Source organism: Sorghum bicolor, chromosome 1 (assembly GCF_000003195.3).
Source record: "Sorghum bicolor cultivar BTx623 chromosome 1, Sorghum_bicolor_NCBIv3, whole genome shotgun sequence".
NCBI classification, from domain to species: domain Eukaryota; kingdom Viridiplantae; phylum Streptophyta; class Magnoliopsida; order Poales; family Poaceae; genus Sorghum; species Sorghum bicolor.
In genome coordinates, this window is record NC_012870.2 from 70,075,168 (window position 1) to 70,088,733 (window position 13,566).

The 13,566-nt window shown below is 40.8% G+C and overlaps 1 protein-coding gene and 1 long non-coding RNA gene across 3 annotated transcripts; both read left to right on the forward strand.

Annotated features, from left to right (window-relative positions):
* Positions 3,174-4,943, forward strand: LOC110432963. Its single transcript, XR_002450311.1, has 3 exons — positions 3,174-3,372; positions 3,513-3,809; positions 4,857-4,943. It is a non-coding gene; the product is annotated as an uncharacterized LOC110432963 (long non-coding RNA).
* LOC8081502 (dof zinc finger protein DOF3.6) lies at positions 9,949-12,235 on the forward strand. 2 transcript variants are annotated; one of them, XM_021454428.1, is made up of 2 exons: positions 9,949-10,311; positions 10,602-12,235. In XM_021454428.1, the coding sequence occupies exons 1-2, from the start codon at positions 10,246-10,248 to the stop codon at positions 11,721-11,723; spliced, it is 1,188 nt and encodes a 395-aa protein (XP_021310103.1). In that variant the 5' UTR covers positions 9,949-10,245; the 3' UTR covers positions 11,724-12,235. The 2 variants fall into 2 exon arrangements, with proteins under 2 accessions (XP_021310103.1, XP_021310104.1); XM_021454429.1 differs by having other exon boundaries at positions 9,950-10,311; positions 10,605-12,235.

Here is a 13,566-nt window from a genome sequence, read left to right on the forward strand (position 1 = left end):
TAACTTGGGACTATCCTTGTTACCTATACACAATTAATACAATATTGATCATGTATGCATGTGTCCACCTTGATGACCTTAGCAAAATCATAGATGATTGTTATCCTGAATTCCTTGTTACCTATTTGGATATGTATTTGGGTAGTTCTTGCTAGTGCTTGATTATTAATCCATGATCTTGTAACTTGAATATTTGAATATACAATAAACAATAAAATAAGCTTTCTAGCAACTTGAATATAAAGGGTGGAAAGAACTCTGGCTTTTGCTGGATTGATCTCGACCCTCCATAAGGACTTATCCCTTGGCAAAAGCTGGGACAACTCGTACAACCATGAGGGCTATATGGCTCTGGCTTTAGCTCAGTATGAAGAACTTTTCTAGCTTGTTAGAGGTTACCCGAAAGGGCGGAGGGGCTGAACCGTTTTGGGTATAGTGCGAGCCCCTGTCCCTATGTGTATAGGCTGCGCGTCATTGTGCCATTCGGAAGGGGGGTATCTATATCTGCGCGCAAAGGAAACCTTGCGGCCCTAACATGTTAGACGAACTTTTGAAAGGCTTCATAGTGATCCCTGCCGACCTCCCTAGGAAGGGGGTTAAGAGATTAGCTACCTCGGGCGAAAGGGTAAATCATGACTCATGGGTAAAGATGTACAACCTCTGCAGAGTGTTAAATCTGGTATACTAGCCGTGCCCACGGATACGGGCGGCCCGGAAAACTGACGGAATAGATGGACACTGATGAATATGATTAATAATGATAAATGATGGTTTATTATGTTGTTTATATGTGTTATTCTTAATTCTTGTATACATTGATCATGTGGTTATGGGATTAATTATGCTACCTTGATATTTGCTATCCAATGATAAATATGCTATGTAAATATAAAAGCTAAATGCAGTCAAACCAGTGTCAGCTTTTTGAGCCTCATGAACCCCTGGTTATACTTGTTGAGTACGATATGTGCTCACTCTTGCTATTTCCCACCACTCCAGTCCACTAGAAAGAGTTGATTGGAAGGATGGAGTCATGAACGATGTTCTCAGGATACAAGAAGTGCTAGGCATATGTTACCCCCAGTCAACCGTCCCTGTGAAGATTGAGCCTGAAGAATAGTTACCGTTCCGCGATACTCTGATGTAAGTGCTAATTATAAGTATGTTTCCGCTATATAACACTATTTTTGATACTATTGCTTCTGTTGTTGTATGTGTGGACTTCCTGGACACACATATGGCTAGCCGGGTTTTGTTCTTTAAAACCGGGTGTGACAGAGTGGTATCAGAGCAGTGTTGACTGTAGGACGTATGCCTAGGTAGAACTGGTCGATTAGAAAAGTCTAATTTGCTATAAAAATGTTTTATTATCTCTTGATTCCTTGATTTTGATTATTTCTCAATCCTTGTCCCGTTGTTTCTCCTCTTTGATAGCTTCCTTTGAGCTATTACTTCTTATCTCCTTGATTCTTTTTGTCTTTGATTTACTAAAATTTTCTGGTCTCACCTTATTCAAATTCACGATGGCCATTCATCTCTATAATCCACTCTTTAGGATGCCTACCAGTTGAACAGAAGGACACATAGTTTCGATGATGTGGTGCATGTTTATCTTGCTTGTTGTGTTGCTTGGTGTATTGTTTAAGTTTGTAACCTCTGGAAGAAAGTACTCAAGATTACTCCAAACAAAGGATAATATAGAAGTTTTTTTAGAGTCAAGAAAGGCCTTTGTTAAGTGGGGTAGCGTCCGCTACCATCATCTATCTCAAGTTTCAAGACAAGAAGATATAATGATCAATCTTATCCTTCTTGTATATCTCTTTATTGTATATCAAACTTTATCCTTTCTATCACCAATCTTCATCTTCTTATGCTCTTTTGTTAGTCTTTGCCCCTTGATCGTTTACCTTATAATATAATGATCTAAAGGTAAACTTCATCCTTTCAAGTCTACTTTTCTTGTCATCGATCTTTGTGTTTCTTGTGATCGATCATTGTTTTTCTGGTTAACCCTTGTTAGTCTACAATTATTTTATCAACTCTCATCATAGAACTTGAAATAACATTGAAGAACCAATCTTCATTCTCCTCATCAATCCTTGCTAATTTATAATCTTTTATCATAAATCTCATAAATCTTGAATCAAGGTATTCTGAGCACTATAAGATGTATCTTTATCTTTTATATTATCTGTTGTTGTTCTTCACTCTTTGACTTTAAGCATGATAATGTGAAAACCCGTGATCAACCTTTATCTATTTTCTTAACCTTCCTTGATCTTTCTTTTCCACCTGTGCTGATCTTCAATCCTTTGATCCCATGTCATAAATCTCGAATTAGTCTTGAGAACCAATCCTTGATATTTTCATCTACTTTTATTAATACTTAACCCCTAAATCATATGTCATCAAAAGTCTCAAAGCAACCTTGATGATCTGCTTTATCCTTCTTCCTAGTCTCTTCGAATCTCGGGACGAGATTCATGTTAAGTGGGGTAGATTGTCACACCCCAAAATTTTTAAATTTTGGGTTGTGCATAGAAAACACTAATTAAAATAAATGTTTTGATAATTGGATAAAATTTCCAAAGTTAGTTGAAAATAGCATCAATTAGTTATAGGAAATATGTGAATCTATAAATTTTTCTAATTTAATTTGATAGGTTTTTGTGATGTGATGTGATGCTTGCTTGTTACTTGACTCTGTGTTTTAAGTGGGTAAAGTTTTAGAGTGCGTTTAGTAAGTCGTTTATCTTTTTACGACGTGTCTGTCAAAAAATAAAATCCCTACGTTCCCAGTCTTAATCTTTTCATATGGAGTTGCTCCGGATCCTATTCTTCTACTCTAAATCATTCCTTTGAGTTCATCTTCCATCAACCGACCTATTGAACCTTCTTTGAAAATTTTCCATCTTTTCTAGAATTTTTCTCATTTTCTACCAGCATAATCTAATTTTTAGATGCTCTATATTAAATTATCATGAGGTCTGAATACTTTATTTGGGTTCCTCATGTTCTAAAATGTCTCTAAGAATTTTCTCCAAATTTTTGGAGCCTTCGAAGTATTTTTCAGACCCTAAATATCAATTCTGGACTTTCTGGAATTATTTTTATTCACGAAATTAATTAAATCTGAAAATAATAAATATCCAATTTTTCCATGACATCAAACCCTAACAATATATATATGCCGGCGTAGCCCTAAACGCGCTGATTCTGAAAGTACAATCGTTTTTCCAAGCCGCCACTTTCATCGTCCTAGATCTAAAGCCGAAGTTTCGACATCTAGAGCTCCGACGAACTTCCGGCGAGGTTCGGCGAGCTTTTCCGGTCACGTTTCTCATCTCCGGTGAATTCCGCTTCCACCACGAGGTTCGTTTCGTTGCCCTCTACACCGGCACGCCATTTATTTTGCGAACCCATCCCGTTTGATCGATTCCCTAACCCATCTTCTTCTTTTTCGGCGAACCTCCATTGACGCTCGTGAAGTTCTTCGTTTTCCGATTGTGCAGGATATCTCCGGCCACTCCTTGCGCGTCCTGATCCTGTCCCCCCGTGGCCTCATGCCGCGCTAGTCCTAGAAGCTCGCGCCCCTGCTTGTTTGTGCAGAGCAGCAGGCCGAGATGCTACTCGTGATAAGCAAGGGGAGCAGCCCTAGCTGCTGGTCCTGCTAGCCACCTCCACATGGCGTGCTGCGGCGCCGGCCGGCCAGCAAGCTCTACGGCCGAGATCCCTCCCTCCTGTGCGTGGTGCAGCAGCAGCCTGCAGTGGCCATGGAGGTCACGTCCAGATGCACAACGTGGAGCAAGGTAGAAGATGATTATATTTACGGCTTTGCCACTGCTTCTTCAATCCCCGCCGTTTATTCGTTTTACGTTCATTTCGAGTAATTCAAGTTACGTTAGATTCGTATCGACGTGCTCTACATAGTAGTATGAACTTTTATTATGTAACTCAGTTCTAAATTTATTGATATCAAATGTAATTCGTTTAATAGCTTTCTAATTAAATTCGACCTAGGGTTATAATTACGTTTTGTTGCATTATGACTGTGTCGAGTTTAAGCTACGCGTTAGCGACGATGTTTAACATGTCTCACATCATTGAATTTCATAAGTTAAATATTAATTTACTTTATGCTTACGCAATTGTATTTCTAATTAAAAGCATAATAGGTTTATATTTTGGTCCTTCATAAATTAATGTTGATTTAACTAATATTAATCTTTATATCCTTTGAATTATAATATGCTTAGTTCAACCTTAAAATATAAGTGCTTTAATTTAGCTGTCATATGGTTTTATACGCAAAGCTAAACACTAAATTGATTATTATACTTGTATCTAGTTTTATAATTAAAAATCAAAATAGATTTTATGCTTATGTATTTTATATATAAATGATTAACATGATTAGTTTCCAACACAATTATATTCCTAAATTATAATTTGCCCAGTCTATACATGCATATTATACTCGATTAAATGCTCTCATATGTCAATTTGTATTTACATGTTAGTGTTGAATTGGCATAAATGATATCTAAGTATTTATAAATAAAATATGATTAGTTTTAACTTGACCTTTGAAAATAAATATGCTAACATTAATCTGAATTAATAACTTTTAATTATTTTGTTTACTTAAATAAATCAAATATATAGGCTTCTCTTCTATAATATAAAACTACCATTAATAATTTCTTTTAACGATAGGTTCGGTTCCAGTGCTTCTTGCGATCTTGTAGCATTGATTCTCTTTTAGTACGCTCTTTTCTCTTGTGTGGTGTATTGTTCTTAGTTGCTTTTATTTGTTGCTTGTATGTTTGTCTATGTGTGGTGTTTGATACGAGTAGACGAGAACCGTTTGTGGGCGTTGAAGATCAGAAGGTGATGACCGAAAGCTGAAGGTGTGAGAATTGAGCAAATATTTAAGGCAAGTATAACTTGGGACTATCCTTGTTACCTATACACAATTAATACAATATTGATCATGTATGCATGTGTCCACCTTGATGACCTTAGCAAAATCATAGATGATTGTTATCCTGAATTCCTTGTTACCTATTTGGATATGTATTTGGGTAGTTCTTGCTAGTGCTTGATTATTAATCCATGATCTTGTAACTTGAATATTTGAATATACAATAAACAATAAAATAAGCTTTCTAGCAACTTGAATATAAAGGGTGGAAAGAACTCTGGCTTTTGCTGGATTGATCTCGACCCTCCATAAGGACTTATCCCTTGGCAAAAGCTGGGACAACTCGTACAACCATGAGGGCTATATGGCTCTGGCTTTAGCTCAGTATGAAGAACTTTTCTAGCTTGTTAGAGGTTACCCGAAAGGGCGGAGGGGCTGAACCGTTTTGGGTATAGTGCGAGCCCCTGTCCCTATGTGTATAGGCTGCGCGTCATTGTGCCATTCGGAAGGGGGGTATCTATATCTGCGCGCAAAGGAAACCTTGCGGCCCTAACATGTTAGACGAACTTTTGAAAGGCTTCATAGTGATCCCTGCCGACCTCCCTAGGAAGGGGGTTAAGAGATTAGCTACCTCGGGCGAAAGGGTAAATCATGACTCATGGGTAAAGATGTACAACCTCTGCAGAGTGTTAAATCTGGTATACTAGCCGTGCCCACGGATACGGGCGGCCCGGAAAACTGACGGAATAGATGGACACTGATGAATATGATTAATAATGATAAATGATGGTTTATTATGTTGTTTATATGTGTTATTCTTAATTCTTGTATACATTGATCATGTGGTTATGGGATTAATTATGCTACCTTGATATTTGCTATCCAATGATAAATATGCTATGTAAATATAAAAGCTAAATGCAGTCAAACCAGTGTCAGCTTTTTGAGCCTCATGAACCCCTGGTTATACTTGTTGAGTACGATATGTGCTCACTCTTGCTATTTCCCACCACTCCAGTCCACTAGAAAGAGTTGATTGGAAGGATGGAGTCATGAACGATGTTCTCAGGATACAAGAAGTGCTAGGCATATGTTACCCCCAGTCAACCGTCCCTGTGAAGATTGAGCCTGAAGAATAGTTACCGTTCCGCGATACTCTGATGTAAGTGCTAATTATAAGTATGTTTCCGCTATATAACACTATTTTTGATACTATTGCTTCTGTTGTTGTATGTGTGGACTTCCTGGACACACATATGGCTAGCCGGGTTTTGTTCTTTAAAACCGGGTGTGACAGGCACTTCCAACATAGAAATTACCATTGTTTCTATAAATATTAGTTATACTGTCATCTAAATATTTTGCTGATGTGATAATGTAGCTATTCGAGAGAAGAACTAAAATTATAAAAATTATATCTACACGAGAACCAAGACATAAAAGAATATAACTAATACAAAATGAAGAGAGAATACATATGATTGGATAAAAAATGTTATATAAAAATTATTTATTGGATTTATAATTTTTATATATGGTATCTATAAAAATTAATAGATATAGAGCATTGAGACTGCCTAGCCCTGCAAGCAATACAACGATACCCCGATCGAATCCTACCATACCTCCGGCATAATCTGCCCCACACATCCTGATCGCACCCACAAATCTTCTGTTATATTCCCCTGTGTGGCAACAGTAAATGAGCCCCATTCCCATGGATATTCCCTGCGACTTTAGCTCCGTCGACTTTAAGCTTTGCCTGCAGATACGTAGGGTCCAGGAAAGCTCGCGAAATCAGTGCGGGGATCTCATGGAGGTTAATTAATAAGTAATGCACGGAAAGGACCTACTTTAGCTGGATCATACTCCCACCATGCTACCATGTCTCCTGTTCAGTAAACACCGCTAATAAACAGGTAGTTAGATATGCACGGCCAACTCCGGCGTGGTCTACGAAAAAAAAAAAGATATGCACCGCCAAATTCCTTAAAAACATTCAGTATACAATTATTCTAGAGTTTTCATAACGAGTAGTTCTTCAGGTTCAGGCATGCATAGATGATGGAGGCATGGCTGCAGGTTCGTTCACATACCTCGCTCAAAGAGTCACAGCACAGCTCTTTGAGCGAGGTATACATACATTCCAATTCCAACACATGCCTTCAACTTATCTATAGAAAAGTCGAAGGCTATACACATTCCAATTCCAACACAGGATCGACAATATAGTAGGTCACAAATTAAGTGATTGTTACAAATGCAGTGACAGGCAAGGCTAGCGAGGGCCAGCACACAGCCAGGTACACCATGCAGCAGGCCGTCGTTGGCCCTGCGAAAGCTCCCGGACGTCCGTCCGGCCGGCCAGGCCTACTTCGCCGCCGTGATTCCCGGGTTCCCGACCGGCACAACAGCACAGCACCTGCGTGGGCGTTGCTCCCCTCACCTCACCTACGGGCTACGGCGTGTCATCTGCTGTCACTCAGACACAACGCGCGCGACAGAGAGCTCGCACCATATTATATCGTCTCTGACATTGCATCAAGACAACATGCATTGTACCAAGCAGCAGCATCAAGCATGAGTACTACGTGAAATGCTATGCATGTAGCCATTCCCAGTACCGCCGGCGGCTGGCCGGGCATGCGGCCACGGTGACCACACGAGGATTGAAGCAGAGGCAGACAGCGCACGGCACCACCCCGGCCCGGCCCCGGCCGCAGCGCTAGCTAGGCGCCACAGCGCAACGTCTCCTCAGTAAGTCCGGCCGGTCAGGTTTTTCGTCCCGTCTTCCATCGAGCTCCGCGCCGCCTCCGCCCGTGTGACCGCCGCCGTCGCGTCCAGTTCGATCAGGTGGCCGGCCGATCATATCAGTGATCACGTGGCTGCTGCGCCAACAGCTGAGGGAGAGCTGAACTCCTAGGCTGGGCTTGTGATGATGATCCATCTATATCCTGAAACACCACGAACGTACAAGGTGGAGGAGCTAGCCAACCTTTAACCTTAGCATTGTTTTGACATGTTATTGCGTTTGATGATGATTATACCTTGGATGGATTAGTTCTGGTTATAGCAGGACAAGACAAACGGCGGCTAGGGGCAAACGCCTTTTTATCCTCTATATACCACTGCGTGTGACCAGCCGTTGTTATGAAGCTCTGCTTGCTTGCTTGTGATTTGTGGTGGAAGCAGCCAAACACAGGCGAGTGGTGTGGATGTTGTTTCCCTTTGATTGATATGTGAATCTTCAGATAATTCTGAAAACGCACTTTGCGCAGAAAACATCGTGCGATGCGATAGGCCTCTCTTCGTCCTGTAAATCTTGACCGCGACTGGAATTGAATAACATTCCGTGCTTTATCATAAAGAAAATGACATGCCGTCATTCCGGCCATATATAGGGAAAAAAGAAGGATTCCAGCCATGGTATGATTAGCTATTAAAGACATTTCACCATTACTCGGATTGGTCTCTGGTACTATGCAATGTCTATATACCATTCTTTCATTCTTTTTTTAGTCTGTTCATTAGAATGTTGCCATTATATTTTTTGCGCGATCTGAAAAATGCCATTACAATTTTCCTACTATTGCTATTATAATTTCTACTAATGCCTGAAAGCTGCCACTTTATATGTTTCCCATGACCCCAGACATACCTATGTACTCAATTTATTCCAAATTATAAGTCATTTCAAAAATCTTGGAGAGTCAAAATATCCTAAGTTTAATTAAATTTATATAATAATAATAATAACATTCATGATATCAAGTAAATATTTTTCATAGTACATCTATTGATATGCTTTGACTTTCTAAGATTCTTAAAATGACTTACAATTTAGAATGGATGAATCTCATGGGATGAAGAAGATTAATTACATGGGTATTTTTGTCCATAGGTGTTTATATATACCAAGTTAGAACTATTTGGAGTAGAGCTCCTCTGAGTCCGCTTTTGATTCTCCGGAGAAGTGGTTACGTGGCTGAAAGTGTTAAAAAAAATGCATGAAGCTAGGAAGTGCTATGTGGAAATTGGATGAGAATACTTTGCTTATTTCACATGCTCAATATGCATCCAACGATAGTGTACATGGGAGTATTTATTTTAGCCCTACATTTTTGCTCATTTGAATCGCTTCACAACTACATAACTATGACCTCGTTTTGGCACAACCCAATTTCATTTTTGAAGTTGTTTTTATAAGCAACCTTTTAGTTGAAGCTGAGCTATTTAAAAAAATGTTTCACAAAACACAATCATCAATAGCTTCATAAATAGATGAGAGAGAAATAAGGGAGAGCTAAGATAAGCTATTTATTTTAGATGTGAAAACTTTTTGGATTTCGCTACTGTAGCACTTTCGTTTGTTTGTGGCAAATATTATCCAATTATAGACTAATTAGGATCAAAAGATTCATCTCACGATTTACAGGCAAACTGTGTAATTAGTTTTAATTTTTGTCTATATTTAGTGATTCATGCATGTACCGCAAGATTCGATGTGATGGGGAATCTTGAAAACTTTTTGGATTTTGGTGGGAACTAAACAAGGCCTTAGCTTCATCCCATTTCATGTCTTCGTAAGAGGAGAATATATAAAACAACTTCATATATGAAGCTTCAATTCATAGATGACTCATGTCTTTGTGAGTGTTTGGCAAAAAAAAAAAAAACAGCTTACAACACTTCATGAATCTATTTATGAGTTATGCCAAACAGGCTCTAATATAATGCACATCAACTCCTAACGCTGTGAAGCGTTTCTCTATAAAATATCGATTGGCATTGCGCTTCTGCAGTTCTGCGTCGTCCTCTGCTTTAGTATCCTGCTAAATCAGGTCAGCCTTAGCAATTAAGCAACTTTTAATAAGCTCTATCCCCCACATCTCCCTTTATCTCTTCATTCTCAAGTAGACCCCACAAGAAAGTAATAAATACTAGAAATACAAAAGACAACAATTACTACTCATAAAAGGAGCATAGATAAATTCATGCTTTTGCCCTTGCTTTCTCTTTCCAGCTTTCTCCTTTCTCTCTCCTCCAGTCCTCCTTCATCCTCTTTCTCTCTCTCTCATTGCTGCCTGCTAGTACTCTCTCCATCGACTTGGTGGTGGGATGTGATTCTCCACCACCTCCGAGCGAGCTTGCCAGAGGTCTCTCCACCTCTTTCTTCCTCGCATGCTTCCTTTTCTTTCCAAACACAAATCCGCAGCAAAGAAAGTGCAAATTATAAAGAAAAGATCGGAATTCAAAGCAGCCGGAAAGCTGACTAGCTAGAAGAGCGAAAAGAGAGAGAAGTATATCTCAGCAGGGCCTCCATGGTGTTCCCTTCACCTTCAGTGCCGGTCTACCTAGATCCACATCCACCTAATTGGAATAACCAGGTACTGCAGCAGCATGAGCTTCATCTCCCTCTAGCTAGCTTCTATGTTTAACAAGGCCATCTAGCTACGTACATACCTAGCTAGCCTTGAATCTATAGCTAGATTGGTCCGTGCATACACACTAGCTTGTTCTTCGTTCATCATGGCAAATTAAAGGACTTAATTTGGCACAAAGATATCTGTTCTCATCTCAATGAAGAATATTCAGTGGCAATTCTGGCTTCCTTTTTCCTTCTCTTTTGATGATATGTAACATCGATCGTCGTCTAACATATGCTTGTTATGTGTAGCAGCAGCAAGGTCAGCAGCCGAGGGCGAGCGGGGGAGCCGATGCACCGCTGCTGCCCGTGGGTCCGGCGGCTGCCACAGCCGCGGCTCCGGAGCCCAGTGGCTTGCCGAGAAGCTCATCGGCGGCCAGTGCCGCCGTGGCCGCGCACGCGAGGCCCAACTCGATGGCGGAGCGCGCGCGGCTGGCGCGGATGCCGCAGCCGGAGCCGGCGCTCAAGTGCCCGCGCTGCGAGTCCACCAACACCAAGTTCTGCTACTACAACAACTACTCCCTCTCCCAGCCCCGCCACTTCTGCAAGACGTGCCGCCGCTACTGGACGCGCGGCGGATCCCTCCGCAACGTCCCCGTCGGCGGAGGCTGCCGCCGCAACAAGCGTTCGTCCAAGTCCTCCTCCGCCGCCGCCGCCGGGTCTTCCTCCTCCTCCAAGACGTCCTCCTCGGGCAGGCTGCTCGGTGGTCCGTCAGCTACGCCGTCCACTACTCCGGGCGTAACCGGTGCGATCATCACTCCGGGTCTCAGCTCTTTCTCTCACCACCACTTGCCGTTCTTGGGCTCGATGCACCCGCCGGGGCCCAACCTAGGGTTAGCGTTCTCCGCCGGACTGCCGCTGCTCGGCATGCAGCACCTGGACACGGTGGATCAGTTCCCGGTGGCAAGCGGCGGCGGCACCACCATCGGTGCATCTCTGGAGCAGTGGAGAGTGCAGCAGCAGCAGCAGCGGCAGTTCCCGTTCATGACTGGGGGAATACTGGACCTTCCACAGCCGCCGACGTACCAACTGGGTTTGGAAGCTAACCGAGGAGGCGGCGGCGGCTCAGCTGCGGCGGCGTTCACTTTAGGGCAGCCCACGACGACCAGTGCTACTGCTACCACGGGAAGGCAGGAAGGGTCGCCAAAGAAGATGGAGGACAGTAAAGGACAAGACATGAGCTTACAGAGGCAGTACATGGCGGCTCTACGCCACGGATCAGGAGCACACGGTGGCTGGGATGGGAATGCTGCTGGTGGCAGTGGCAGCGACGGTGGTGGCACTGGCAGTGCCGGTTCAACTTGGCCGATGAACATTATTCCTGGATTCCATTCTTCGTCCACCACTGGTGGCAATGGCGGTGGCTCGTTGTAGACTTGGTAATACACTCCGGCTGGGCCAATGTCAAGAAGATATTTTCGAGATGCATGCATGGTTGAGTTTGAGCAAATGCTAGCAGCTAGCTATAGCTAGGACGATGGAGGAACAGGAGATGGTCAATCCGCCGGTCTGTTCATCAACTGCTATTCTTCATCAGCAACTGTAGAAGCACACTGCTAGCTCATGATGGTCACAGGTAGGAGTTTAAAGTAAAGTTGCTCTTTGGTTAACCCTTTTTTCTGCCATTTGGTTTTGAACTTAAAGGTGTTCGTCCTGCATTGTGTCCATAGCGCCACTTTTCTACTTTTCAACACTATTGTTCACAGGGATTAATTAATCAAAATTGGTGCACGGGGTATATATATACTATCTGGTAAGGTATATTTGACATGGAGACTGATTAGTAGTGTCATCACTACTCCTATTGTGTGGAGTTTGCATGAAATGAATGTATGTATGGTTTGTTTGCCAAGTTACTTCCATATATATGTTTTTGCTTCTATATATTTTATCCTGTATTCAGGGCATTTGATTAAAGACAACGTACGATTAAAGTAGTGCAAGGTTGCAAGCACGTACGTACGTATGAAGTATATATATAGGACCTGTAAAGATCTTGATCACATGCTCCTGGTATTGATAAGTACTCTCTCCATTCCAAAGCTTTTCTAGTTATATTGATTTTGCTATATATGCACTTAGACATATATATTATGTCTAGATATATGATAAAAACTTTTATCTAGAAAATCCAAAATAGCTTACAACTTGGTGCTGTAGGGTGATATTCATATAAATACTAGGTTCATGATTTTTTTTTGTCAAACATTGATAACACCGCAACTACATAGTTTTACTTAACCCAATAATAAAAAAGAGTGTTTGAATTAAAATAATGTTGTATATGATATTTTAATTACTTGATCTTATTCCCAATAATATATGAGTGAAAACACATCATGTGGGTATAATAAAACATTTTAATACTATTAATTTGTATGCTAGCTAGCTGATGGTTTAAAAAGAGCATAAATGCTAGTTTGATCTAGATAACTAATTAATTAGGGTGTGAATCATTGGTGCAAGGGCGACTATATGTTTGTATACTTTTTGGCTCAAAGAACACTCTCTCCTCACCGGTCATCTGCACATAGCTACATATATTGTAATGAAAAAGCTGATCTGTAAGATATGTATGTAGTTTTGATATATGAAAATGACACAACTAACCAAACTTGCCGTAACCAAATCTTTCACAATTATTTTTTTAATAGATGAGATACCCAGAAACTGACCTCGACGGTAAAGTGGCATCTAATTGACTTTAGAGAACCTGGATGTGGAAAAATACTAAAGAACCTTTTTTCTAGAAAGAACTTTTGTCTGAGAAATTTCTTTTGCAATGCTTTTGACCATTCACTTTGGGTTTGGTCTCCAGAATTTTCTAAAAACGCCATTGCATTGGTTTATATGAGCACAAATTAATTGTATTTGAGGGAACACAGATAGACTAATCAACCATTCAATTGAGTGGTTTTTTTTTTCCATATTTTAGTAAAATAAGACGAGTTGCTCCCTACTGTTTGACATACATTAAAAAAGAACAAGAGCTTTACATAAATAGGATAAAATAGTTTTCATATTGTTATTTTTATCAAATCCTGGAATTTAGTAAATCCTAAAATTTTGCTAGAGAGATCATCATCTCATCCAAACATGGTAAGTCTACTCCAGTCTCTAGCTTGCTTAATGTGAGAAGAATGTTATATTTGAAATGTAATATAATGTCTGGCTAGATAGACTCTCATCACACTGCCTGCACCAAAAAAAAAAAACA

What these genes read in the sequence shown, in the direction of transcription:
- LOC8081502 (XM_021454428.1), top strand. Translation starts at nt 10,246, where the DNA reads ATGGTGTTCCCTTCACCTTCAGTGCCGGTCTACCTAGATCCACATCCA. An exon ending in CACCTAATTGGAATAACCAG is followed by an intron (nt 10,312 to 10,601) that starts GTACTGCAGCAG and finishes TGTTATGTGTAG; the next exon opens with CAGCAGCAAGGTCAGCAGCC.